The 27140-nt window shown below is 36.2% G+C and overlaps 1 protein-coding gene across 12 annotated transcripts in view; it reads right to left on the reverse strand.

The window, feature by feature from the left end:
* Positions 1–27140, reverse strand: part of LOC140152931 (uncharacterized) — a 114603-nt gene that overhangs the window by 9519 nt on the left and 77944 nt on the right. Inside the window, exons 7-25 of one of the 12 annotated variants that reach the window (XM_072175472.1) lie at positions 25079–25184; positions 23171–23302; positions 20946–21071; positions 19585–19716; positions 18996–19121; positions 18392–18514; positions 17803–17925; positions 17386–17511; positions 16745–16870; positions 15887–16009; positions 15471–15578; positions 14886–15002; positions 13436–13552; positions 10313–10429; positions 8139–8252; positions 7197–7304; positions 6187–6300; positions 2581–2700; positions 193–306 (exon numbers count right to left, since the gene is read on the reverse strand). In XM_072175472.1, the coding sequence (XP_072031573.1) occupies positions 193–306; positions 2581–2700; positions 6187–6300; positions 7197–7304; positions 8139–8252; positions 10313–10429; positions 13436–13552; positions 14886–15002; positions 15471–15578; positions 15887–16009; positions 16745–16870; positions 17386–17511; positions 17803–17925; positions 18392–18514; positions 18996–19121; positions 19585–19716; positions 20946–21071; positions 23171–23302; positions 25079–25184 (2272 nt within the window). Of the gene's footprint in view, positions 1–192; positions 307–2580; positions 2701–6186; positions 6301–7196; positions 7305–8138; positions 8253–10312; positions 10430–13435; positions 13553–14885; positions 15003–15470; positions 15579–15886; positions 16010–16744; positions 16871–17385; positions 17512–17802; positions 17926–18391; positions 18518–18995; positions 19122–19584; positions 19717–20945; positions 21072–23170; positions 23303–25078; positions 25185–27140 lie in introns of all 12 variants that reach the window. The other 11 variants (XM_072175474.1, XM_072175473.1, XM_072175471.1 and 8 more) reach the window with 11 other exon arrangements.

Genomic DNA, 27140 nt, shown 5'->3' on the forward strand with positions numbered 1-27140 from the left:
GAAAGAAAGAAAGAAAGAAAGAAAGAAAGAAAGAAAGAAAGAAAGAAAGAAAGAAAGAAAGAAAGAAAGAACGAAAGAACGAAAGAAAGAAAGAAAAACAGAAAGAAAGAAAAGACTTTTGATACATATTCAGATAGAAAGCCTTTTTGAATCATGCTGATTTTAAAACCTCAAGATGTACGATTATCATACCTAGCGCGCATCTAGGTCCTGTCCATTCCTTAACACAGTGACACAGGAAGCCGTTGATTTGATCTTCACAAGTACCCCCGTTCAGACACGGATTACTTGCACATTCGTTCACATCTAAAAACACAAATCAAAATGATGACTTTTTATATATTTGACATGACAAAATGTAATTACTTCATTCTGAATTTAAAACGATTTATGATAATGGATATACAACAATTGGTAATTCCTCATATTGATAATGTTTCTAACAGATAATCTTTAAAATTTTAATGATGTTACAGTTACAGGTAGGGAGTATTACTGTCTACGTTCAGCAAGTCTGGACTTCAAAGATTTTATATAAGTTACAGCGAGTATTAACTGTGTAGGATAGTGTAAGTAGGTAACATACTCACCATTATTAATTATTTCCTTAACGGAAGTCATTACTTTGTTTGTTCGTTACTTGAAAGTATTAAACAAGAAGTTCATATGAATTTCTGGTAAGTCTATTATATTAATTCCTGCAGCTTATCATCGTGATCATGATCATATGCCCTCTACCTATTTTCGATCATGTCAAAAACCAACGAGGGCTCACTTTACACTGTCATATCAGTTGATCATAATGATATCCAGAGGGATTCTGACATAACTTATTTCAGATATTGTAAGCATGGATTAACTTTAGAACATTACATTAGAGTAATAATTGCTCTTGTGATATTTGATTTAGGGCAGGCATAGTAGAAAATCTCGAATATAACTTCAAATTATTATTCAATTTATGAGGTAAACTAATTACCATATATTTGCATATTTTGAAGAAACAAATGAACGCAATAATTATCACAATTTTATAAAACAACCTTTCTCCAACTGTTTGGATAGGAACACAAAGTCAGTTTGAACTTGGAAGATAATTGGTACCATTAAAATTAGTGCTATTTTAGAGCATCATTCTGCTGTACAGATTATGGGTTTGTGCTATAATCCTGGTTTCTGTGTCTTTGCATGTAGACTTGTTCAAACACCCGCATGATAAAAAAAACCAATAATTTTGAAAAGGCATTAATCAGTTCTCGAAAAGAAAAGGATACGTTTTTGATGCATCATTTAATGCAATTGCAGGCGTTGCTGAAATGTTGATCAACTGGATGAAGATTGCCTTATCATCCAATTAAATGCAATTTTGCACTTACTAGATGCAAAAAAAACAATAAAGATGCAAGGTTTGCTGAATTCGACAACCTGTGTCAGCTCAGGTAAAGTAACTAAATAACAAACAGGAGCTACAGTCTCTGGTCCTACTTTGGTTTGCGGGAATGTTTGTAATCTAGTGTGACATGTGTGAGGATTGCTTGACATTGTTTGCTTTAGTTTATATTATTATGTAACTGCTGAACATTCTCGTAGGTGCCTGTGCAATAGGGTAGATTAATAATTATTTTTCAAAAAATAAAATAAAAATACTTATGATAAACCAGCTAATTAGCTATTAAAGCGTTGGCTCTCAAAAGGTTGTTCCCTGTTATATAAACCCGACAACTTTTTTATACTGTATTTCTTGCTCTTTTGTTATGCTAAAACCCTTCCCCCTTTCATGTGCTCAAGACTGTTTCTACATAATTGAATGAGCATAAAAGAGTGTGCCATACGGCTATAACGGGCAGACAAAATATGACAGTAGTGTACTCATGGAATGTAATGCATGTTTTGTAAATCATAATGGAATAGACATCACTTGGCAGGTCACGTACTACAGTACGATTATATTCTTCCACTCGTCACCAGATCTATCCAGATACATCTTGACTTTCATAGCTGATGACAAAATTTTTTGCTGTAAGTACATATCATAGCCATTTTAGGCATATTTCTTCCCAATATCCGTGCTGGACATGATACAACATGGCAGGTTAACCAAAAGGATACGGAAAAGGCTACTTGAAGTATGTATTTACCAAGTTTCCTCTTAATTACGATACAAATGGCTGGTAATGTGGCTGTAGGGCTGATTTTTTATATGCCTGTCTTAAGGCACCAGAAACAAATTTGTTTGATCTTTGGATCGACCGTCAATCATGCTTCGATGCTTGTTATCAATGAACTAACAACTAATTAATCATAACTAATGGTAACTTTATATTGGACAATATCAATATATGCAAAGATTCATATATTATCACAATTAACAATAATCAATTAATTGATTTCATAATAAAAACGATCGACCAAGCATCGATGGTCGATCGAAAGATCGAACTATTTTGTTTCGATTGCTTAACTAAATAGCATTTCAGAGCAGGTAGGGCAGGTAAAAGTTCCTCATGGGCTGGTAACTTTCATTGATCATCACTAGCCTATTTGGTGCCTTAAAACGTTACGGTACATATCTGCACTTACCCGTTTCACATCGGTTGCCGACGAAGCCTGTCGGGCATGTACATATAAATGAGTTTCCTATGCCTACGTCGTTACATGTGCCTCCATTTACACAAGGATTACTGCTACAAGCTGTTATTCCTTGGATAAAAAAAAAGATATAGAAAATCAAAATAATGACATTAAACTAATGCGCAATACTGTACAAAGAATAAATTTAATTAAAAAATGACTGATAACTGGGCTGGGGAATTTTGAAACTATCAATTATCTAGGCAGTGATCTTAACCTTGGGCCTCCTAAAACAACTTACGGTACTAGAAATAGATGGTCTGATTTCTTTTATTGTAGCATGTACGGATAATGACCATGATGACGAAGCCTCATCATTGTTCAAATCCTTATAGGTTTATGTCTCTAAATACCGAGGGTTCCAACTCATTTGGAGGAAAATGTTATTGTGGTTTACACGAACAGGGAATATCCAACCATCAATATATGTGACTCTCCAGCACAACTGAGCCCTGAAGTCGCCAATCATCATTTTTGAGATATTCAACCAAAATATTCTGCTTGAAATTAGCTTTAAAATGATGTATATCATGTCTATAGTACTTGACATTTAAGTAGTGAAAAATCAATAAAACAGTCAATAAATCCTTTGTTTCCTATTGTTTATTGTTAAGTTCAATGGAGCATATCTCAATAGTGGCACTGGCGACATCCGGGCTCAGTTGTGGAGGATGGTCACATATTGGTTGTTGTAAGGCTTTTGACAAAAAATCCTTGCGCGTGAACATAGCTTGGAGATTCTTATAATCCCAAGATTTAAGTTCTGCTTAGAAAAATATCTGATATGTTCTACGGTAGCGTACCGCCCGTACTGCGTTTGGCCCTACCCATTATGATACCTGGTTATGCTTCTAATGTCTAATAGGTCTGTCACACTACACCGAATAGGTCTTCCGTATAAGAAACGGATGGCATTTTAGTAAATCCGTTGTTGTTCGTCAATGATCGTTTTATGTTCTTTTTATGTACTGCTATCATCCGCCAAATGCGTTTCGTGTTAGGTGATGTTCGTTAAGTCCGTCGGCAAGTTTTGTGCATGCACAAAACTTGAAACGGAGTGTACCGAATACACATGTTCGGTATTTATCCGATGTGTGTTCGTATGGTGCTGCATATTGCCGGAGTTTGTTCGCTCTCCTTTCGTTCATGTTCGTTCTTTGTTCGTTGCACTCGGTCCGTGTTCGTTGCAAATACGTTCCTGTGAGGCCTTCACCACCGGATAGCATATTTTTGCATTCGGTGATGTACGTTGACCCAGACCGTGTTAGTGTCACACTACACCGGATCGGTCTTCCGTATAAGAAACGGATGGTATTTTAGCAAATCCGTTAGTGTTCGTCAATGTTCGTTTTATATTCTTCATATGTCCTGCTATTATCCGCCAAATGCGTTTCGTGTTAGGTGATGTTTGTTTAGTCCGTCGACAATAAGTTTTGTGTATGCACAAAACTTGAAACGGAGTGTGCCGAATATACATGTTCGGAAGTTGTCCGATGTGTGTTCGTACTGTTCTGTATATATACCCTGGGTTTGTTCGTTATTCTTTCGTTTATATACCGCAGGTGTTTGCAAGGTTTCGCAGGCGCTTGTGCCGGATGTAGGCCTATGGCGAACATGTGCATCGATCATGGGGGGGCTTTCTGAAGGGTGTGTGACGCAATATCATATTTCCCCCAGTACTTTAGTGACTGACAAGTAGAAAAAAGGGGGAAAGGAGAGAAAAAAGAAAAGAAAGTGAGAAAGAGAGAGAGAAGAGAAAAGTTAAATTGCACGTAATTTTGTAGGCCTATGCATGTAAGTAGTATTGAGGGAGGGGCACTTTCTGTAGGGTAGAGGACGCAATATCAAATTCCTACCAGTTTTAGTGATTGACAAGAAAGAAAAAAAAGAAGAAGAAAACATGGAAAAGGTTAAATTGTACGTTATTGAGTAGGCCCAGGATAGTATATAGTAAGCCTAAGTATAGGCCTGTGATTATTATAGGCAGTGCTTAAATGTGGTTCCGTGGCCCAAAAGCCTGTGAAAGTACTGCCGACCCGTCGATATGTAGGGCCCGTGACATTTTGTCACCAAAGACTTAGGTCTATTACTGACTTTAACATATCAATCCATGCATGCTTTACCTGAAATTACGAGTCTGAAGTCTTATATCTAAGTGTCAGTGGATCAGTGTAACATTTTAAATTTTGCAAATTCAGTTTGGGCCTTCTTTGTTTTTTGTTTAAGGCAATAATAGTGTAAAAATGATGCACCCAAAAACAATTTTCCAAATTTTCCATTTTAAAACTAAATTTTTACACAATAGGCCTAGGCCTAATAATGTAAATAGGCCCTACAGTCCCCATGCAAATGGCTTCAATTGGACCTTCATTTTGAAAAATGGACAAGTCTTCCTTTTTGCTTCTGCTATGGACATCAACGTGTTATTTTTAAAACAATTGTTTATATTATATAATAATGGTGAAAACTTTTCAATGGCTTCAATTAGCCTTTCGTTTCACCAATTTGCGGCTGTTTCAAACTAAAATAGTACCCAATAATAGTGCTAAAATTGATCCCAAAAATGACAAATGGCTTCAATTGGGCCTTCATTGTCCAAAGGTTTCTCACCTCTATTGCCCCCAGACGCTGGTTGCCCTGATATATCAGATTTGTAGCCCTTTTGTACTTATTAGCCAATATTTGACCATTTTCGTCAAAGTTTTCCCCCTTAAAAGTTGTCTTTCCCCACTTTGTTCACCTTCTGAAAAAGTGCTTGCTACGTCACTGCCTCTAAGGGGTCAAAAACCCTCTCAAACACCCTCTCCTCCCCCACTTTTCTGATAGGGTGGACGTCCCTGTTGGTGCCACATGCCACGGATTCGCCGGTCATTTGTCGGACGTTGAACGATTGAATATAAAACGCCTGCAGGATTATTAGCGGCCACAACGCTTAGTGAGACGAACGGGAATCGGACCCCAAATCCAGACATTTGTCGGACGTTGACCCCCAAATCCGGTCATTTGTCGGACGTTGAACGATCGAATATAAGACGCCTGCAGGATTATTAGCGGCCACAACGCATAGAGAAACGAACGGGAATCGGACCCCCAAATCCGGCCATTTGTCGGACGTTGAACGATCGGATATAAGACGCCTGCAGGATTATTAGCGGCCACAACGCATAGAGAGACGAACGGGAATCGGACCCAAAATCCCACCGAATCTTCTGCCGGACTGGTGATTTTTCCACCGAATAAAATATTTTTGTATTCGGTGATGTACGTTGATCCAGTCCGTCGTAGTGTGACAGACCTATAAACGTCTGATTCAATAATATTTTAGTTCCAAGTTTGGCGTCAAATCATTTGATGATATGCCTCAATTTGAGACACAAAATACGGTAAAAAATAACGGAATTAACATTACAGCACTGTTAATGGATGCTGTCCTCCTAGAATATCATAGAGTACTGAACATCCACAGCCCAGTGGCAATTACAAGGATTTTTTACCTAAATACTGGTCGGACATATTAAATATCAAATCAAAACCAAATGAGATCGTATTACTTACTTTGTTCGCAAAGTGTTCCCTGATACATGTCTGTGCAATTACAACTATAGCTATAAGCATCATCCACGCACGTGCCTCCATTCTGACAAGGTTGACTCGCGCATTCGTCGATGTCTGTAAAACAATAAACATCAGTGTTTTGTAAACAATAACAATAGTCAGTTGAATAAAGACTTAAATAAGTAGCTATAGCTAGGCTTTCTCGTCGGGAATTTATAATAAGTTATAGTATTTCTACGAATACGCCGTCGGTTATTACAGACCGGTGCAGCCAGTTTATGTGTGATTGGTGGAGCTTTCGTCAGATGCGTCGCTGAGTGAGTGACTCCCTGGAGTGACTTCAGGAAGTGAGAAACACATCTGACGAAAGCTCACACAGGGCAAGGTTGTTTAATGACATGTTGACTTACTGTATTAATTTTTAAGCAAAGTTGAACATCGATGGCGCTATTTATCTTAAATCCTGTTTGCATTTTTACAAGGGGTAGACACTTGTATGATGGCATTAAAACACCATATGTTGAGTTACATACCGTAAGGAAATTTTACTTACTAAAACTACTTTTGTCATGAAATGATTAAAATTAAAAATATACCTAAATAGCGCCCTCAATTTGCACACAAATATTACAGTTTATAGAACAAAAATTACCACAAAAAAGGAAAAAAGGATGAAAATTTTGATAAAGAAAAAAAATCCAAGTTCTAAGTTAAAAATTACTAACAAATTTAATATGTGCATATTAGTGTGATAGCTGTTGGTATTGTAAAGGTCTATAATTGAAAATTATGTAATGTTTTCTTAGAAACATTAATACATGATCACATCAAACAACCGTAAGGGACCCGCTTTACCGGTACTGCGATAACGACGGCGTACTCGTAGAAATACTATAACTTAAGAGGCCTGAATGTTGTGATTTTGTGTGACGATATCAAAAATCCTTCGGCATCATTTATTTTGCAATACAACATGTGGTATAAGGTGTTCATCATTATACGTTACTTACTTATTTCACAGTTCTCTCCCCTGAATCCTGGTGCACAGGTACAATTATATGAGTTATCTCCATCTGTACATGTTGCTCCATTCTGGCATGGGTTACTTACACATTCATCTGAAAAATGAATACACCATAGACATTACGCTTAGAGTGCAAATAATGGGGACTTGGGGTATTTACACCTATCTGCCCATTGTTTTGAAGGGTAGTTAGTCCAAAAAGGTTAAAGTTAGGATTTACGGCAATTTAGGTTAGGATCCGGGTTAGGAATAAGGTTACGGTATTAGGACTGAGGTTAATTGATATTAGCCGTTATTTAAATTCCATGATTGAGATTTTGATAGTGCTGAAGGTCAAACCCCCTAAATATTGGATGTGTAATAACACGTTGTATTATACCGTCCTTTCTTTCCCCTTGGCTCCGAGTGTTGTTTAAACTATATACATTATGTGTTAAAACATTTTTCTTAATATATGCATTAAAATATACAAAGGGTGTCATACGGAGCTTATCATATACAGAGTGCACCACTTATAAGGTCCCCCCTAAATACTTTTAAACATAAATCGAAAAATGTTTGACGAAAAGCAAACTTGCAAAAAGACATGTGTAGCCTTATTTGTTTTACACCTATGGATTAAATGATAGCGTCACACCTTAGTGCGTTCAGTCACAATGGTTCATTATGTAAAAAAGATACTGTTTTAAACAGTGTTAAAAGTTGCATCTGAGTCCATCACTCTCAAACAATACAGCAGACCAGGCCTATTAATGTGCTTGTTAAAGAAAATATGACTGCTATGGGCTCAGGTGCAACTTTTAAAACGGCCTCTTTTCTTACGTAATTAATCATTGTGACTTATTTTAAAAAGTATTAGGGGAACTTATAAGCTGTGCACCCTGTATTTACGATGTTCTCATATATTCTACAAGAAAGTGATTCTTACCGTCGATACAGACTTTACAGCTCTTATGGCAGTTTGCTAACATGAAGAATGGGTTTGCCTTACACTCTCCGATAGACTCCCATTGCACACAATTCGCGTGTGTGTCCTCACATACTGTATAAATACAAAACAGATATATCATGTATATTATTAACATAATATAATGAATTTGGATTTGGTGCATTTGCCATATATGAAGAGCTCGTGTCACATTTTTCTGGTATATTTTAACATTTTGGAAATGGATATGTTTGTAACTCTAGCTTATTTTCTATTATTTTAAACATCATTTTGTCCCTAAAAGCTCTCCGATGCAAAGTTTTAGAATGGCTGCCATTGGACTTACCTCCTCAATAAACAAACAAAATCTTTTATATTTATTATTTTCTTCTTCGCGCATGGGAGGTTAAAGAGATTTGCAATTTTTTTTTAAAGATAAACCAAAAATTGTTGTAACTATTCAAGTGAGTTGAAAACCAAACACTTAATATATGTTTTATAGAAAATTGTACAACATGTACAAAGGTCGTTACAGAGACAAAAAGTTACAAACAATGTTGCCGATTTGGTCATCATACTATAACACTGTGGCTTTACATCATAAGAGGTTTTAACCTGGTGATCTTTTTATACCCCTGCCGCGTGCCGGACATACAAGTATATTCATCTTAATATTCAAATGAGCGATGGGGGTCACGACCTATCTTGATGACAACGTCCTTGTGAACGTCTCATAGTACCAGAACATCAATAATCATCTTGATATTTTATTGATTCTCTTTTCCAATTGACATCTTCCTAATTCAATTACTTCAGTGGCAAGTATACTTTATATTCTAGTTTCTACTTCCAAAAGTCAAAATTAAGATATTTGTTTGATACTTCTGTAATGAGTTATGATTAATGGGTTTCATTGGTCTAATCTTTTCCAAACAGTCTGAACATTACTGGTCTCTTGGGAGAACTCTTCAGGGGAACATTGCGCCCGGACATTGAGTACATCTGGAAAGTTTCATATTATCTCTATAAATGTCGTAGCAGAGGTATTATATCAGAATATGCATTAACCAAATATTAACTGTTTTTGCTCATGCTTTTCATGTATTTCATGTTTATTTTTATGCATTTTGTTTTGCAAGGTCATATCTTTATGTATATACTCAGTCATCCAGGTAAATAAAATATCAAGTTGATTTACTTAAAATCTAGTCAACTGGACTTACTATTTATTGACTGGCGACGTTTCTCATCCTATCCTGGATGCTTCCTCAAGTAAATCAACTTGATACAAGGTCATATCTTAAATTCCTGTCCATAATAATGAACAAAATTACACACAGGATTACTTCAATACTGTACTCTGAACACATGTCAGTAACCAAGCAGCTGTCCAACTGACACAACAGCAAAATGCACTGACACATTCACAGGCGAATTGGTACCCAACAAAAGATATTTGTGAGAATGCGTACAAGATCTTTACACAGGTGATTATTTTCAAAGAGTACGTGGAATAGTGTGGAACGGCCTGCTTCTGCTGTTCACACACTTCCTTCAAAAACAGATCTTGTTCCACACTATTCCAAGTACTCACAGATTTCTTGTGTTGGGTGCCAATTATTTGGTTGTGAATGTGGTCCAGTAAGCTGTTCCATGTCCGTGCATTTTGTTGATGTGTCAGTTGAACAACTGTTTGGTTACTGACCAGTGTTTAGAGTAGATTATTGAGGTAATCCTGTGTGCAATTTTGGTTCATTTTTATGGAGAGGATTTTAAGATATGACCTTGTGAAAAACTATAAGTTTCTTTTTGAGGCCTGTTTATAGTTTATAACGAACTACGGGTACAACCTTTAAGTTTCCTAATCAAGACAGGTACCTTCCTAATAAAGACAACTTTCCTAATGAAGACACGGGCAATTGCATAATTGCATGTTACGAATTGAATTGAATTGCTAAGAGTATAAAATTGGATTTGTAGTGACAGTAAATAAAGCGGAGTGTGTATTTTCAAATCAGCCCTGACATTAGATCTTCATTATAAACTTTACACGTGCAGATGCTATATTTCATTCGTCGACACCGGTGTCTCATCCACGTAAGCAGATAACACCAAGTGTCCCACAAATAACTGCAATAAATCTTTTAATCAAAGCAATTGACCTAGATACCTACCGTAATCTTGGCAAACACCACAACTTTTCTGACAATATATGAGCATATAGCGTGGATTAGAGGAGCATTCACCGACACCAGCCCAGAAATCACAATTATCGTTGGTATTAGCGCACTCTGGAATATTGATAAAAAAACAAATGTAATGTTAATGAAATTGTGGGATAATTATCAATTTGATGACAGCTTTTCACTCTTTAATTGCTACATGTTTGTACCGTTTGTATTTGTAACGGTAATAATGTAAACATTAGCAATAATTACCGAATAGGGTGCAACTTGCTAGACTTGAGTCCAGTCCTCGTTTACCGAGTTTAGGGTTAGAGTTTAGGGTTAGGGTTTAGGGTTGGGGTAGGTTGGACAGTCTTGTGATAAGACTAGTAGAGTTGCACCCTATTCGGTAATCGCTCTGCCATATCTAACCTATTGGTGACAGTAATCTCATCACACTTTTCTCATCATTTGAAATGTATTGTGTATTTATTAGGTAATATAATATGTTAATGTAAGCTAAGATTCCTATATCTGTCTGCTAATTAATCACTGGCCATGCTGACGATGAGCAAATTGTTTTGGTTGATGAAGCAGGTTTCACCAGTGCTCATTTAGGGGCAACTATAAACAGAAACACAAAAAGAAAAGCAGCACTTACGCAGCCCGTCCTACACCAAAACCCGATTGTTATGACAATTTGATAAGGTCGTGTACAGAAACTCGTTAGCTCCAATTTGACACCAACTGAGCGTTATTTATGTACGGGCACTGTGGATAGTCGGCAAGGACCCATCGTGGGCAAAAAAACACGCTTAGGAATTTCGACCGCGTGCATCGTTTTGATTTGTAACTTTTGAAAATGTACCAAATTTCATAATTATACTGGTATCAATCTTTGTTAATTTAGAGGGTTTAGTAGCAGATTTTGAATTAAATTGGAGCAAGATTCTGCAGACGACCTCATCAATCAAATTGTCATAACAAGATCAGGTTTTTGGTGTAGGACAGGTTACATAAGGACTTTCTTTTTATGTTGTGTTTCTTTTCAATATAGGCCTAGATAATGTTTAAAACAATGCAATAAAAAATAAATTAAGGCGCAATATTTTGTTGTTAATAAGAGGTTTCCCCGTATGACTGTCATACGCCCCGTAAATTGGTCAAAATACCAGTTCTCAGGTGTCTCGTCCACATGCTGTTTAAAGTTATACAGCCTGTCTCAAAAAAAAATTGTGCAAGTGAAAATCGCCCTCTTTGGCAATTAGAAAATACTGTTGTGACATTATGCTTATATCAACGTCACGGGCGCAGTCTTAGCTCTCAGATGCCGTTTGTTCTGTTCAATTTGCTTTTGCAATCTCGAGATATGTTTATTTAGCAACGAAAGGGTAAAATCACAATTGTGCCACTTTTACTAAGGAAGAGAGCTGTACATGTAAAATCAATGATAAAGCTGATGTTGATGCGTTTAATGCACTCTCCTTTCGGGGCTCGTGCGTTAGACGCATTATTCGCATCAACATCAGCGCACGTGCATTATTTTGTCTAATTTCTCTCCCAACAAGTAATATAAACTCCATATGCACAAAAGAGTTACACTGGGTCTAAAGTTAGACCTGATCTGAGTGGAATTAGCACCATGAGAAAGGACATTTTCCTTTACATTTGCTTAAGTTATTTTGTATTATTTTTAACGTTGCATTAAAATCTTTAGAATTTGCTAGCTACTCTAGGAAGGAAATAAGAGTAAAGGACCATCCCTGGTGGAACTTTATTCCAGTTAGACCAGGTCTAACTTTAGACCCTCTCTAACTCTTTTGTGCATACGGACCTTAGTGTGCAATATTTGTTTGTCTTTTAATATGTTTTGACTCTTGAGTGACTAAGAGAACAGTATTTACTATGATAAAATCATTGACGTGCATACGTATTTAATTTTACAGCAGAATGTGAAATATTTATTTATCTTTTCTGTGGAAAAAGAGAATCAGTATTCCTGCATCATGATAAAATAGTAAAAACAGTACAAAAAAATTGTATTGTGTAATTGATGCATTCTTTTGATCTCACGAAGGAACTCTTGATAAACTTGATGCTATCGCTGATTTACATGCAAAGCTCTCTTCCCTAGTAAAAATGGCACAATTGTGATTTAACCCTTTCGTCGTTAACTAAGCATATCTCGAGATTAAAACAAGCAAATTGAACAGAACAAACGGTATTTGAGAGCTAAGACTACACCCTTGACGTTGATGTAAGCATCATGCCACAACGGTATTTTCTAATTGCTAAAGAGGGCGCTCTTCACTTGCACAACTTTTTTTGAGACAGGCTGTATACATGCAAATGCAACATGTGTTACTATGGTTACAGCAATGTTTGAGTAATTATGTTACATTTCATGACAGTGATGTATTGACTGCGTCTTATCATGTGATTTTCATCCGGGTTTTCATCCCCAATGACTTGAAATATTGCTATCTTTGCCAATGAGATCTGGATCTACCGGATGTTTTTTCAAATGATATTATCTGGTCGATGAACCATCTGATTTGTCAGAAAGACCTTCCTTGCCTAAGAGTTGTATATCTTCCTTGTCAATAAATGTATGGAATAATATATATCGCATAATATCAAACAAGGTGATTACAAACTGAACAATAATAATAATTCCTCTAACTATTCCATAATGTTAAAGCAACTCTTATTCTCACAGCGGGTTTGATTGGTTGTTTGCTTGGTTATTCGATTAGTTTTTAGTTTGGATTTTTTAGGTGGATTGGTGGTGTGTGGTAGCTACATGTAGTAGTAAGTATGTTAGATTGTTGATACGTCTTCACTCAGTGGAAGCAAGATGTTATTTTGTTAGCCAGGCCTATACCTGCTTGGTTGGATAAAGCCAGCATTGCGATTGAAACCTTAACCAGGAGACTCGGTCATCATATAGTTCATGTAGTTGGTTCAATCCAATCAAATAGCCACAGCTGGTTGACAGCATTGAATGAATATCTTTATGCCAATTCCAACATTTCAACAGCAGCATGGTGTTCTGCCCCCTTCCACACACAAGCTTCCATTCTGGATGCATGAAGGAAAATAATATCATAGCTGCCATTTTGAAATACTTACCAGTATTACAGTTGCGTCCGTGCCAGCCTTGTGGACAAGTACAATTATAGCTGCCTTCTAGATTCAAGCAAGTACCTCCGTTCTGACAAGGTGTCTTCGCCTCACATTCGTCTACATCTATTCAGATATTTAAGAAATTAATGAACAATACAATGATTAATAAAGAGAAATGATTTCTACTAATAATGACAGAATCTCGTGTATAGCAATTTATGTGTTTCCAAAATACTGCTAAAATGCAGGGTAATTTTTGCCCAACCATGCCAACGGTAGATCAAAATATAGTGTTTGGTACAAATGTGTTTTGTCATTTTCAACGAATGTCCGGGTTAACAAATATTGGGTTAAAAATGTTCACCGTCTTAACAGTGTATATACATATTTAATTCATATCCTTTATAACTTAATAACCTACTTTTAGAAACTTTATAATCTTGTTATGTTATTTATAAATTCAATAGACATTCATTAATCAATTGATGCAGATATGATAAATGAGTACGGAAACAAATTTCATATGGCATAAATTCCCGTCTCGCTATTCGATCGTTCAGTATATGTATGCAGAAACGGCGCCCAGTTTTGTCTAAATATTTATTTGTAAATTTCAGGCAAAATACACCTATGAAAGGATTATCTAAAGATTGCTAGACACAAAGTGTGTATAATGTACTAATAAAAACAATATCCGACTGTCTGTTAGGAAATGCCAAAGATACGAAACTGACATTGAAGTATTTAAGGAATTTCCTTGGAAAAACATTTTAGGGGATTCTTCTTTTTATCTTTCTGCACTTTGTAACGGAAATTGTGTTGACATTCTCTTCAACGGTTGTGCCATTACTCTGTGAATAAAGCAATCTTCTCTGTTTAAGAAAGATTTCATATCTAAAATCTACCATGTTTTAACATTAATTTTACTTTTTAATCGAGTAAAAAATATGCGCCCTCACGCAAGCGGAACATTTGGTGGAATTAAAATAACCTATATAAAGTTTGTTTAAAAAGGAAGTGCCAGAATTCCTTTTATCTGTTCAAGTGGTCACATAGACGCAAATAATGTGGTTGATTGTTGAGGTGAAAAGGGTCAGACTGTGCACCAATCTAGAGATACTTCACCATCATGTCAACATATTTGTGATGCGATCAAGGAAAATCAGTCGGAATTCAAAAATATTATATTTTCAGTTTCTTATAGGATAGTAAAAAGCATTTATAAAGCTGCATTTTGCAGAAACCCCCGTTGAAATTGATCAACCAGTTCAAAAGATATGAGCGATTCCAAAGAGTTATAAGAGTTTCCAAAACGAGAGGAAACAAAGGGAAATATTTCCTTTGTTTGGTTATATCTCAAAATCAATTTTTTCTAGTTCCGACTGACTTTGCTTGATCGCATCACATTTGATGCAAGGAATTCTGGCTCTTACTTTGTTGAGCTAATCCTACATACCTAATTCACAATTGATCCCTGAATACTCTTCAGGGCATGCGCATTCATAGCGGTCGACAAATGATGAACACGTTGCACCATTCATACAAGGCATACTTTCACACTTATCACGTTCGTCTGTGCATGCAATAACAAGATGCAATCAAGAAACAATATTTGAAGCCATCAAATGCAGGTTAACAGGTATCATTAGTAAAAGCACCTTTTACTTTTGTATATTTGAACGTCTTGATCACAATTCTTAACATAAAACGAACAAAACAGAACCCGCTCTTTTGGCCCGTCTGTTTGACCACTTTAGACAGGTGCCCACAGTCCCGATTGTGTCGGGCTCAAATCCTTGTCAAAATAGTTTTGCCAAAAGCCCCTTCTTAATGCCCCCCCCCAACGTCATCACATATCTGTTACATTTTTGTGTAATTTCTTGGTATACATAATTTACGACTATTAAAACATCATTACGATTATGTCAAATCCTTAGTTTTTTTCTAAATCTAAACTTCATTGTTTGCAGAGATTTACAAACGTCCGTTGTAATAATATATCTCTTTTATGATCTAAAACATATAAAGACCCTATACCTACCCACTTCACAATTGTCTCCTGACCAATCGACAGTACATTGACATTCATACCGGTCAGAAAATGAAGTACATGTCCCATCATTTAAACATGGGTTACTTTCACAAAGGTCTGCATTATAATGATAATATTCAAGCAGAATATAAATTGATATGAAGGAACAAAATGTAGCTAGAAGTAACGTCTTGATTGCTTGAATATCTTATTAGCAATTAAGCGCTGACATAAATATGTAGCAATTGCAATATCATTAAGGTAAGGGAAAATCCTTGGTATCTTTAAATCTATTACATAGCTATTTGTCAAGAAAGTTAGGTTCATTTACTCTAAGATCAAAATGAAATGTTTTAAAAGTTGTTTTCGTAAACATATAGGCTATATATTTATTAACTTCTGACCATTTAATATCCTATACGTACCCACTTCACAATTGTCTCCTGACCATTCGACAGTACAATTGCATTCATACCGGTCAGGGAATGAAGTACATGTTCCACCATTTAAACATGGGTTACTATCGCAAAGATCTGCCACGGTTACTTCTACATAATAATGATAAGATTCAAGCAAAATACATGCATATGAATCACGAAAGTGAGGCTAAAAGTAATTTTGATGGTCAACTATTTAATTATCAGTTGAATTGGCTATTCCACTTGAAATTCACACACCCACATGACATGACCTTAACATAACCCTCACACAGGGGATCTGAATTTATCAAATGGAGTCACACATTCAAGCAACTGTGTGGAAGATTGACGTCGCGGTGTATGGATTTCAACTGGATCATCCCAATGCTTTACTGTTGCGTAGATGATCTGACACTCCTTCGATGTTTCACAAATTGCATCCTCATTATGATCGTTGACGAAATTACATTTGATGAAACATAAAATACGTGCTTAAGCTGTTTGGACAATTCATTCGTTTTACAAAGTTTGAAAATGCAATTTTTGGATTGCAAAATAGTCTATTAGATTTTTTTTCCCATTTGAATATAACAGACTTGTCTGATGTTGTTGACGAAGTTTGTTTTGGCCATCATCTTTGAGAGTCACTTTAATAATCTTTTTCTCTGAAGCGGATCGTCATAAAAATCCACTCTATCCGATCCTGTCTAGTTTCTATAATCTGGTACTTTTGTATAATGTATAACTGTGTACGTATTCTTTTACCGCATCCATCCTGCACACACACCGTTCACATCGTCTCCAACTGTATCTGATAATATTTCCCCTAAAGATTACTGAACTTTGAGTTCAGCCTATACCTACCCACTTCGCAATTAGTGCCTGACCACTCCTCTGTACACCCACATTGATACCGATCAGTAAATGAAGTACATGTTCCACCATTTAAACATGGGTTACTATCACAAGGGTCTACTGATACACTCTCTTCTATAATGATAGTAAGTAAATATACCAGATATCAAGCAAAGACAAGTCGAGTTTACTCATGGATTTGCCCATAATTTACCCATGTATTACCCATAATGACTATAGAGACAAGCCATTTGGATAATTCTTTTGTTTCATAAACCTTGAAAATAAAATGTTTGGAGTGCAAAATAGTCCATTAGATTTTCGGCCTTTCCAATTTGAATCTAACAAACTTCTCTGATATTGTTGATGAAGTTTGTCCAGGCTATAATCTTCGAGAGTAACGTTAATAATATCTTTCTTTAAAGTGGATCGTCACATAAAACAGTCCAAACTCCCGACGTAAAAGCCTATCCCAAAATGTAAATAAATCCATTCTTCCCGATTATGTCTAGTTTCTATATATACTTTTGTTACTTATTTCGTTCTTTTACTACATCCAAAATGCCCACACGCCGTTCACATCGTCTCCAGATATATCTGATTGTATTTCCCCATACAATTACTGGACTTTGGGTTCAACCTATACCTACCCACTTCGCAATTAGTGCCTGACCACTCTTCTGTACACCCACATTGATACCGATCAGTTAATGAAGTGCATGTTCCACCATTTAAACATGGGATACTATCACAAGGGTCTACTGATACACTCTCTTCTATAATGAGAGTAAATATACCAGATATCAAGCATTTGAGATAAATGGATTTATTATATACGTTTCTTTTTTGGAAATTTATAAATTGTTATGAACTCCCGGCGTAAAAGCCTATCCCAAAATGTAAATAAATCCACTCTGTTCGATTATGTCTAGTTTCTATACTTTTGCTACCTATTTCGTTCTTTTACTACATCCAAAATGCCCACACGCCGTTCAAATCGTCTCCAAATATATCTGATGGTATTTCCCCCATAAAATTACTGGACTTTGAGCTCAACCTATACCTACCCACTTCGCAATTAGTGCCTGACCACTCTTCTGTACACCCACATTGATACCGATCAGTTAATGAAGTGCATGTTCCACCATTTAAACATGGGTTGCTATCACAAGGGTCTACTGATGCACTCTCTATATAAAATGAGAGTAAATTACACCAGATAGCAAGCATAAATGGATTTATACATAATATAAGTTTATTTTTTGGCACCGGCTATGAACGATTTTATATTACCCATAATGACTAGAGACTAGACATTTGGATTATTCTTTCATTTCATAAAGCTTGGTTAGCAAAATAGTTCATTTGATTTTCAGCTTTTCCAGTTTGAATCTAACAATCTTCTCTGATATTGTTGACGAAGTTTGTCTTGGCTGTATATCATGTTTGAGAGTCAATAATAATATCTATTTTTGAAGCGGATGGTCATATAAATCCTGTCCGATCATGTCTAGTTTCTACACTAGTACTTTTGTGTAGGTATTTTGTTCTTTTACAGTATCCAAACTGCACATACGTCGTTCGTATCGTCTCCAACTGTATGTGATGATATATCCCCCATAAAATTACTGGACTTTGAGTTCAACCTATACCTACCCACTTCGCAATTAGTGCCTGACCACTCTTCTGTACACGCACATTGATACCGATCAGTTAATGAAGTACATGTTCCACCATTTAAACATGGGTTACTATCACAAGGGTCTACTGATGCACTCTCTTCTATATAAAATGAGAGTAAATTACACCATATATCAAGCATTTGAGATCAATGGATTTATACATAATATACGTTTCTTTTTTGGCACCGGCTATGAACGATTTTTATTACCCATAATGACTAGAGACTAGACATTTGGATTATTCTTTCATTTCATAAAGCTTGGTTAGTAAAATAGTTCATTTGATTTTCAGCTTTTCGGCTTTTCTAATTTGAATCTAACAAGCTTCTCTGATATTGTTGACGAAGTTTGTCTTGGCTATCATCTTTGAGAATCACTATATAATATCTTTCTTTGAAGCAGATGGTCATATAAATCCTGTCCGATCATTTATACACTGGTACTTTCGTAAAATTGTGAAGGTAGTTTGTTCTTTTACAGCATCCAAACTGCACACACGTCGCTCGCATCGTCTAGAGCTTTATTGTGCTGATATTCCCCCATAAAATGACTGGACTTTGAATTCAACCTATACCTACCCACTTCGCAATTAGTGCCTGACCACTCCTCTGTACACCCACACTGATACCGATCAGTTAATGAAGTGCATGTTCCACCATTTAAACATGGGTTACTATCACAAGGGTTTACTGTTGCACTCTCTTCTAAATAAAATGAGAGTAAATTACACCAGATATGAAGCATTTGAGATAAATGGATTTATAATATATGTTTCTTTTTTGGCACCGGCTATGAACGATTTTCTATTACCCATAATGACTAGAGACTAGACATTTGGATTATTCTTTCATTTCATAAAGCTTGGTTCGTAAAATAGTCCATTAGAATTTCGGCTTTTCTAATTTGAATCTAACAAGCTTCTCTGATATTGTTGACGAAGTTTGTCTTGGCTATCATCTTTGAGAATCACTAGCCAATATAATATCTTTCTTTGAAGCGAATAGTCATATAAATCCTGTCCGATCATTTCTACACTGGTAAATCGTGAAGGTATTTTGTTCTTTTACAGCATCCACACTGCACACTCGTCGTTCGCATCGTCTAGAGCTTTATTATGCTGATATTCCCCCATACAATTACCGAACTTTGAATTCAACCTATACCTACCCACTTCGCAATTAGTCCCTGACCACTCTTCTGTACACCTACACTGATACCGACCAGTTAACATTGTTAATGAAGTGCATATTCCACCATTTAAACATGGGTTACTATCACATGGATCTACGGGACTTTCAGCTATATAATTATACAATAATAAACATACCAGACATCAGGCAAAGACAGTCTCAGCTTGTTCTCGGATTTTAGATAAATGCATTAATCCAGACTAAATCATTAATCCTGCCATTCTTTGCAATGTGTGTCTTTTTGGTCTCATATCATCAAGATTTTGTAGCCTAACAATTATGCCTACTCATGGATATTTATAATATCGTCAGTAAAATATATGCATGCTATACCACTTAAAACATGAATCACTATATCACAAATGAATGCACCTGACCTTATACTTGCATGAACAACAAGATGCATTTAAATTCAAGATCATGCAGTCTAGGCCTACATGCAGCTAAAAAGGTGAAAGTGCATTTATTTGGACAATTCCTGATGATCAATGCCCTAAAAATTATTCCCGCTGGCTCCCATATACAGCTCCCTGATTTTACATATTATTAAAGCTAGAAATAATTATAGTATGGAGCATATTCCAAACAAAATGTAGCACAGTCAGTATGGTCAAAAATTAAGCTTAGATCTTCAGGCACAAACTATTTTCCACGAACTACTTTTGTCGCATAAAAAAATTCACACAAGTTAAGTTATAAATGTATTTCACATGGGTCAAATATTCACATGGAACTGATCTCCATCATGAAGAGTGTAAATTTGCATTTCACAGTTAAGTATAAACTTAGCATACATAGAAGAGTCTAACCTTAATGCATATTGAAACATGATTCCCCATATTTAAAGGTTTAAAACAAGTCTTCAACACATCAACACAGGTCTTCTGCATCAGCTGGTTTATGCTCTACAAATTTTTGGCGTTGGTGGTATCCTAGGTATTTTCAGAAGAGAATCACGGCCCCGATCCTGTTTGTGGTACGTTTTGTCTCCTTCTTACATGTCTTATGCAGAGAGTACCCTCAGGAACATTGGACAAGCTTGATTCTCTAGAGATGACAGTGTCACCTCCCAGGCCGGCAGGCCCGGATTTATATCCAATCTATGTCACTCTATCTCACAAATTTATGATTTTCTACTGGAAATTCATAGGACACAATGTCCAGAATTGGTAGAGCATCAGCCAGTCAATATCCAGCTAACATCCGCTGATGAAGGGAAAGTGTTTCTCCGATGTTTTGATAACTTGTTTTAAACCTTTATCAACAACACGTATAAGATCATTAAACCAGGCATCATTCCATGCATACACACTGATTACTTTGACTACATCTACCTACCAACTGAACAATTACGTCCACTCCATCCCTTGGAACAGTCGCATCTGTATGACGTCGTCGCAGCGAGATTGATGCAGTGGGCTCCGTTTAAGCATGGATTACCAGCACAGCTATCTATGACAGCCTCTGTAAGGTATAAAATAAATGGAAATGTTCAATACTTACTGAAAGACAGGGCAATGGTATCGATAATAGTACTGTTGTAAATGACAGGCAAATACAGTTCATTAATGGTTTCATACCAATTTACACTAGAAAAATCTAGAATGACTGCATAATGAAATAGAAACTCAAAAGATTGATGCCATAGGGAGTATAATGTGCCAATTATGAATGAAAAGAGGTAGTTTAATTGATAATAAGTTTTTTCAGAATAGTTAGCCTTTGGAGAGATAGGATTAATTTGTGAGAAATTGTGACCTAAAGTGTCATAAAATCCGCTATAACTACCGTGTTAGTTCACAGGCTCTGACTTTGTCAGTAAATCATATTTATTCTTTCGTGGTTATCATTTGGTTGGAATAAAATATCGAAGTAGATGAAAAAATGGATACTATTATTGTCTCTTTGAAAACATTGTTGACCATTTTGGGTCCATTATTAGATTTTGTTTTCCACTACTGGTGAAGAAAACACATCTGGTTAGCATCAACTAACCATCCTCCAGAACTGTGTTAAATTGTTGCCAGAGTTGTGTCCATTGACAATAATTATTACTGGTACAATTTCACTAAACCTTTTCTGAATACACACCTTGATAATGTCTTGTACTACCCTTCAAGACACGAGGTGAATTGTAGTTGTCACTGCTACAAATTCAATTAACATCACGAAGAACAACACAAAAACAAAATCAAGAACAAACCCATGGTATAGGTCACTTGTCTCCTCTCTACTCATCCACGACAGTACAGATGTAATTTAGTTTCCAGTGATACAAAGGCACTACATAAAAACACAATTATTCTAGTTCACTTACCTGTTTTCGTCCTTTAAACCAGCCCTTCCGTGTTGCATTTACCCCATATACAATTTTGTTTTTTACTTCAGCTTAGCAAAACAATAGCACACTTAGTTGATTAGTCTTATCTTGCGTCTGAACTTCTTCTTAAAGACATTTTGCCAAATATCACTGATACAAACATACTAAACCTAAATTTAATACATATTTAACTGATATTACCAATTGTTCAGAAATGTTATATTATCTGTTTTGTTTGCTGCGTACGTCTCAAGCACATAAATTGTGTAGAGAATACAAACATACATAGACGTACCTGACAATTGTTTCATGCCCACGAGAGGTGTGAATTGTTTGTTTTTATAATAAACAAACCTCTTCATTGACAATTAACAATATTATCTCCCTCCTGTCCAACCTTCAAGACAACTACAGATGATTGAGATAAATTGTCCTTTGCCACAAAAACAGTACATTTACCCATCTTATTGTTAATTTGCATTACACGAGACCTCGACAAAATGCAAGTCCAGTTGTCATTAGTTTTGCATGTGCTTATGTGTCTTGTTTATGTTCATTGGCACATAAAGTTTTTTTTTTAAACTTCCGTGGTCGGGGTACGCGCTGGTGAATTGCGATCGCGTAAAAGTGACAAGGTCGCCTACTACGCGCCGAACAGACAACCAATGGGTCAACCGACTTGTTGTCAAGTGCGTTGATCAGCCAATCAGCGTGATTGCTTATTTTTTCTGTGTGTACGCTCGTAGACGCTTGGCGCACAGCTCGGACCACGGAAGTTTTAAGAAATATACTTTAATTCACAATTGTCTCCTATGCATCCTGTGCATATCAAAATTGCTCTATATAGGTATCACCCATTGCATTCAACGGAACAAACCGCAAGTCATATCCATGCTTGATCTCAGTTTATTACGTAAACACAACGGGTCAAACGGGACGATATCTAAATGGTCCTCAGCATACGTATCTAATTGACATGGTCACCTATCTAATAATATACTATTTATGTTGTGTTTATAGCTACTCGAAGAACACTATAAAGCTCTCGGAATACATGTTACGAACCATATAGGTATCTGTCCTTTTAGGTATCACATTGTGTTGACGGAATAAACTGAAATCATACATGGCTATGACTTGAGATTTATTCTTTTGAACACAATGGGTGATACCAATATGGAACAACGCCGTTTGGGTATGATACCCAAACGGTGCATATTTAACAGGTTTATAACATACGTACCTATTTGACAATTGTCTCCTGTCCAACCTTCGAGACAATTACAGTTGTATTGCCCATTGCCACTGACACATACACCGCCATTCACACAGGGGTCATTGACACAATAGTCACGGTTTGTCTCATTGTTGGCCACTTAAAAGAAATAAGTATTTTGAATTTCATTTAAAAATCTTGCTTTACACAAACGTTTGAGATATATATTAGTTTAACGGTGAGGGGTTGTTCAATAGCTACAGCTTTAGCGTGTGGATTTATGCATTTGTTTTTGTATATTTATGAAAATATATATAGATATATTAGATAACTGTAGGAAGTATTCACGACGTCCTCATCATGTTACCAACTGGGGTAGAATCATTCAGCAGAACACTGGAATACAATACAATCACATACTACACTTGGGCTGGTTACGGAATTCCTTTCTGTGATGTATTGTTCTCTGTAAGTTCTGGAGGCAGTCAATCTTAAGACCTCTCGTGCGTAATTTCTATTATTCATTTACACATTTGATGCTGCCAAAATTTAAGCATATCAGATTGTATCACTTTAAAAGTAGGCTTTGTGTCATCCTTTGATTAACTATAACTATATGACTTCGACTGCTTGTAATAATTCAAGAGCACACAATACACAGTCAAACGGCAGGTCACGATCTATGCATTACGAGGTCACAGTTTCTATGCTCGCAATTTCTCAACCCAGTCACCGCACTGATTTTTCCGAAGTTTGCCGAAGTAAAGGCCCATCTTAAAACCATTTTCTGATAGTTATGGAGTAGTCATCAGTTGTTTTAAAAGCCTCAAAATTATGTTTGTAGGTTTGTCCTTGTCTTATCATGCAAAAAACTGGTATTCATAAAATATTTCTGGAAAATAATTGCGTTAAGATAATATGATAAATTTGAAGGTTTCATGAACTGTGCCCAAATAAACCGTGGACCTGACCGTTTACAACCTTCCCCTAGAAAATAACCATAGGTAAATTGCTCATAAAACATTGATCTGTCAGTTAATAACAAAATCAGAAGTGTTCAACGGTTTTCATTAGGACAAAAATGGAAGTAAAAGTATATAAAATTACGACTAGATCGGCTTTTTACGCCATAGAATATTATGGAATCTGCACCCTCATAAACATGACAAAGTCGGGCAGTATCACACTGGATTTTTGTCTGATAAAGCCATTGCGACTCTATGCATGTTTTGTTGTAGCAGGTCTGATATTACACAGTTTTCCGAATACCACGAGTAAATCCGATCGGTTGAATTCACGCGCCTGTATAAACTCCACGCACGATTGGTTCTATGTCCTTGTCTACTACAAAAGCAATATTGATTGATTCCGTGGCTTCCACACAGACGAATTTTGACAAAATATTTTATATGCGTTTTTGGACTATTTTCGTGGATTTGACCGTTTGCAACGTTGATATGATATAATTTTCATGGCTTTTGGAAGGGAATGATGTAAAGTTTGTACACTGAAAAAAACAGAAGTATCTGTCTGCTGGGGGTATTCTTTAAGACAAAAAAACTACCCGACTTTGTACCCAAAAATTGAGCAATCTGTTTTGTTCCAAAAATCACATTTCTTCACTCATTTTCGCTAAAGTGAAATCTGGTAATGATAGATTGGACCCTTTACAACCAGAAAACCTTTATTATTTGTCATTCGAAAATTAATAGCATTGCAAAATTAAATAAATACAAGGTTATCTCCACTTAATTTCTACAATTTAACAGAGGATAGACCAAGTCAGATGCACTCAAAAAAAGAAACCAAGGCCTATATCTGTGACCGGCCGGTTGACTGTACAGACGCAGCATGTAACAAGCATATTACAGACACAACATCACTAATGTTATGTCTGTGTTTCATGTGTGATACAGACAGTTAATTTCCACTTACATTCTTGGAAAGCTGCCTCAGTCATACAGTCAATGCCTAGTAATTTAATATCATCTAAGGAAATGTCTCCTTCATGACCTGTACCTCGAATTCCTTCAAACACCACCTAGATAAAAGACAACATTTCATACAGGCATTAAAATCAATAGTTATCCATAAAAGTTTTGAAGTTTTAGCATCCATTAATAGGTCACATTAAGTTGCATCCTTCAAAAAGTATATAACACGCTATAAAAGGATTTAAAACGCATTATCTATGGCGGTGTTATCTTACAGTTCGCGGCGTTATCTGTTGCGCGACTGACGAATTTGCGTCTTTTGTGGAAACAAGATGAGCACTGCTGACATACAATTTAGGCGCGGTTAACGGAGTCATACACCACAATGCTATCAAGCCTGTCATCATATGTGTGTCATATCATGCGTTTTGCATAAAAAGTGTGAATCTTAAGATATATGACCTATTTAGTGCATGAAGCAGTATACTAATTTAGGCAATACTATTAGAAGCGTGTTCATATAGTTGCTACAAAATAAAGCCATACGCACGCGTAGATGTAGCAAATAGTGTGTTTCTTCAAGACAATACTGAAGCTCTATTCTAATTTTGTATAGGTTGCGCATATGACGTAAATATGGCGGACTACTCAAATGCATTCAACAAAAGCATCATTGCAATCTACCGCGACTGTTCGTCTCACACACATAACAAATGCACTACGATCAAATATGTTAGTTGAATGGACTGCACAGCGCCATGATTACGGTGAAGGACACCGGTTCAAATCCTTTGTTTGGAGCCAATAAAAGCATGCAGGACCTCTATTATAGTAACTAAATACGAATCACATATGTTTTAGGTATCGTAATCGTAAAACATAATGGAAAACGTGACGGGAACGGCTTACGATACTTTACAAATAAGAAAGGCTGATCACGATAGATCAAAACATTTGTCATCAAAAGGTTTTACCACTACGATTGGTAAACAAATGCATTAAGAAAAACGTGACAAACTCTACGTATGAGTTATATCATCAGATCATGGCGTATTGTTTAAAGATTATCATTCATTTTGTTTCAAATCATTTTTGTTGACTTTAATTTGCCAGACCAGACAGTAAAAACGTGTAATGTTTCATGATACTTTTCAGCTGGGGTGATGATAGCAAAAATGAAAGACGCCAGAAAAGTCATTGCATCATCTTGCGACATCACATTGAAAAATAAGAAGCATTTGGTAACAGGTGGCGAGACGAATACATTGAAATGTTGTATTTTGTTTATACACTTGATTATTCACACATGTAAGGTCCTGTGTCTATGCGTATTTTTTGTGGCTGGAATTTATTTTGGAACAAGGACACTTTGCTGATACATTCTGACAGTAATTTGTAAGAATTGAAAGAAAATACAAGTTCCCTGTGGTATAATGTAATGTCAAGACATTTGTAATTCAAAGTTCAAAGATTCAATTCATACATGAAGGTGATGAGAATATCATTATTTTACTTCATTCATTTAACTTCAATATCGTAACACCGAATTACAATATCATACAAACGCACTGCACAAGCAATGATTTTGAGGAGGCCAGTAAGATCATCTCCTTGTATTTTGTTAAGATAAGTAACAAATCACACAGATACTATATCGCATAAAAATATATGCCATCGGTATTACAGGAAGTATCGTCTTTCTCACCAGCAGGTGTAAGGATTAAATATCAAGGATAGGATTAGACCTGAGGAAAAGTGTAATTTCCATTTAGAAATGGGGACTGGAGTAGATGACGGTACGTGAGATGGTAAGATAGCATTGGCAATAAAAGGGCTACATAGAAGTTCTTGAGAGTTCCTGGTCCTCTTATAGACTCAATCATTTTTGGGTTTGCTATTGGTGAGGTAAAAAGGCGCCGCAATACGAGGTCTCCAACAATGGATGCGATATTAACAATGCCTCTATACCAATAGATTGAAAGGATGAAAGGATTGATGAAGGCAATATATTGTCAACGAGGTATAAGGACATTACTGTCATAGACCACACTGGGAAGTCCCCT

Source organism: Amphiura filiformis, chromosome 5 (assembly GCF_039555335.1).
Source record: "Amphiura filiformis chromosome 5, Afil_fr2py, whole genome shotgun sequence".
NCBI classification, from domain to species: Eukaryota; Metazoa; Echinodermata; class Ophiuroidea; order Amphilepidida; family Amphiuridae; genus Amphiura; species Amphiura filiformis.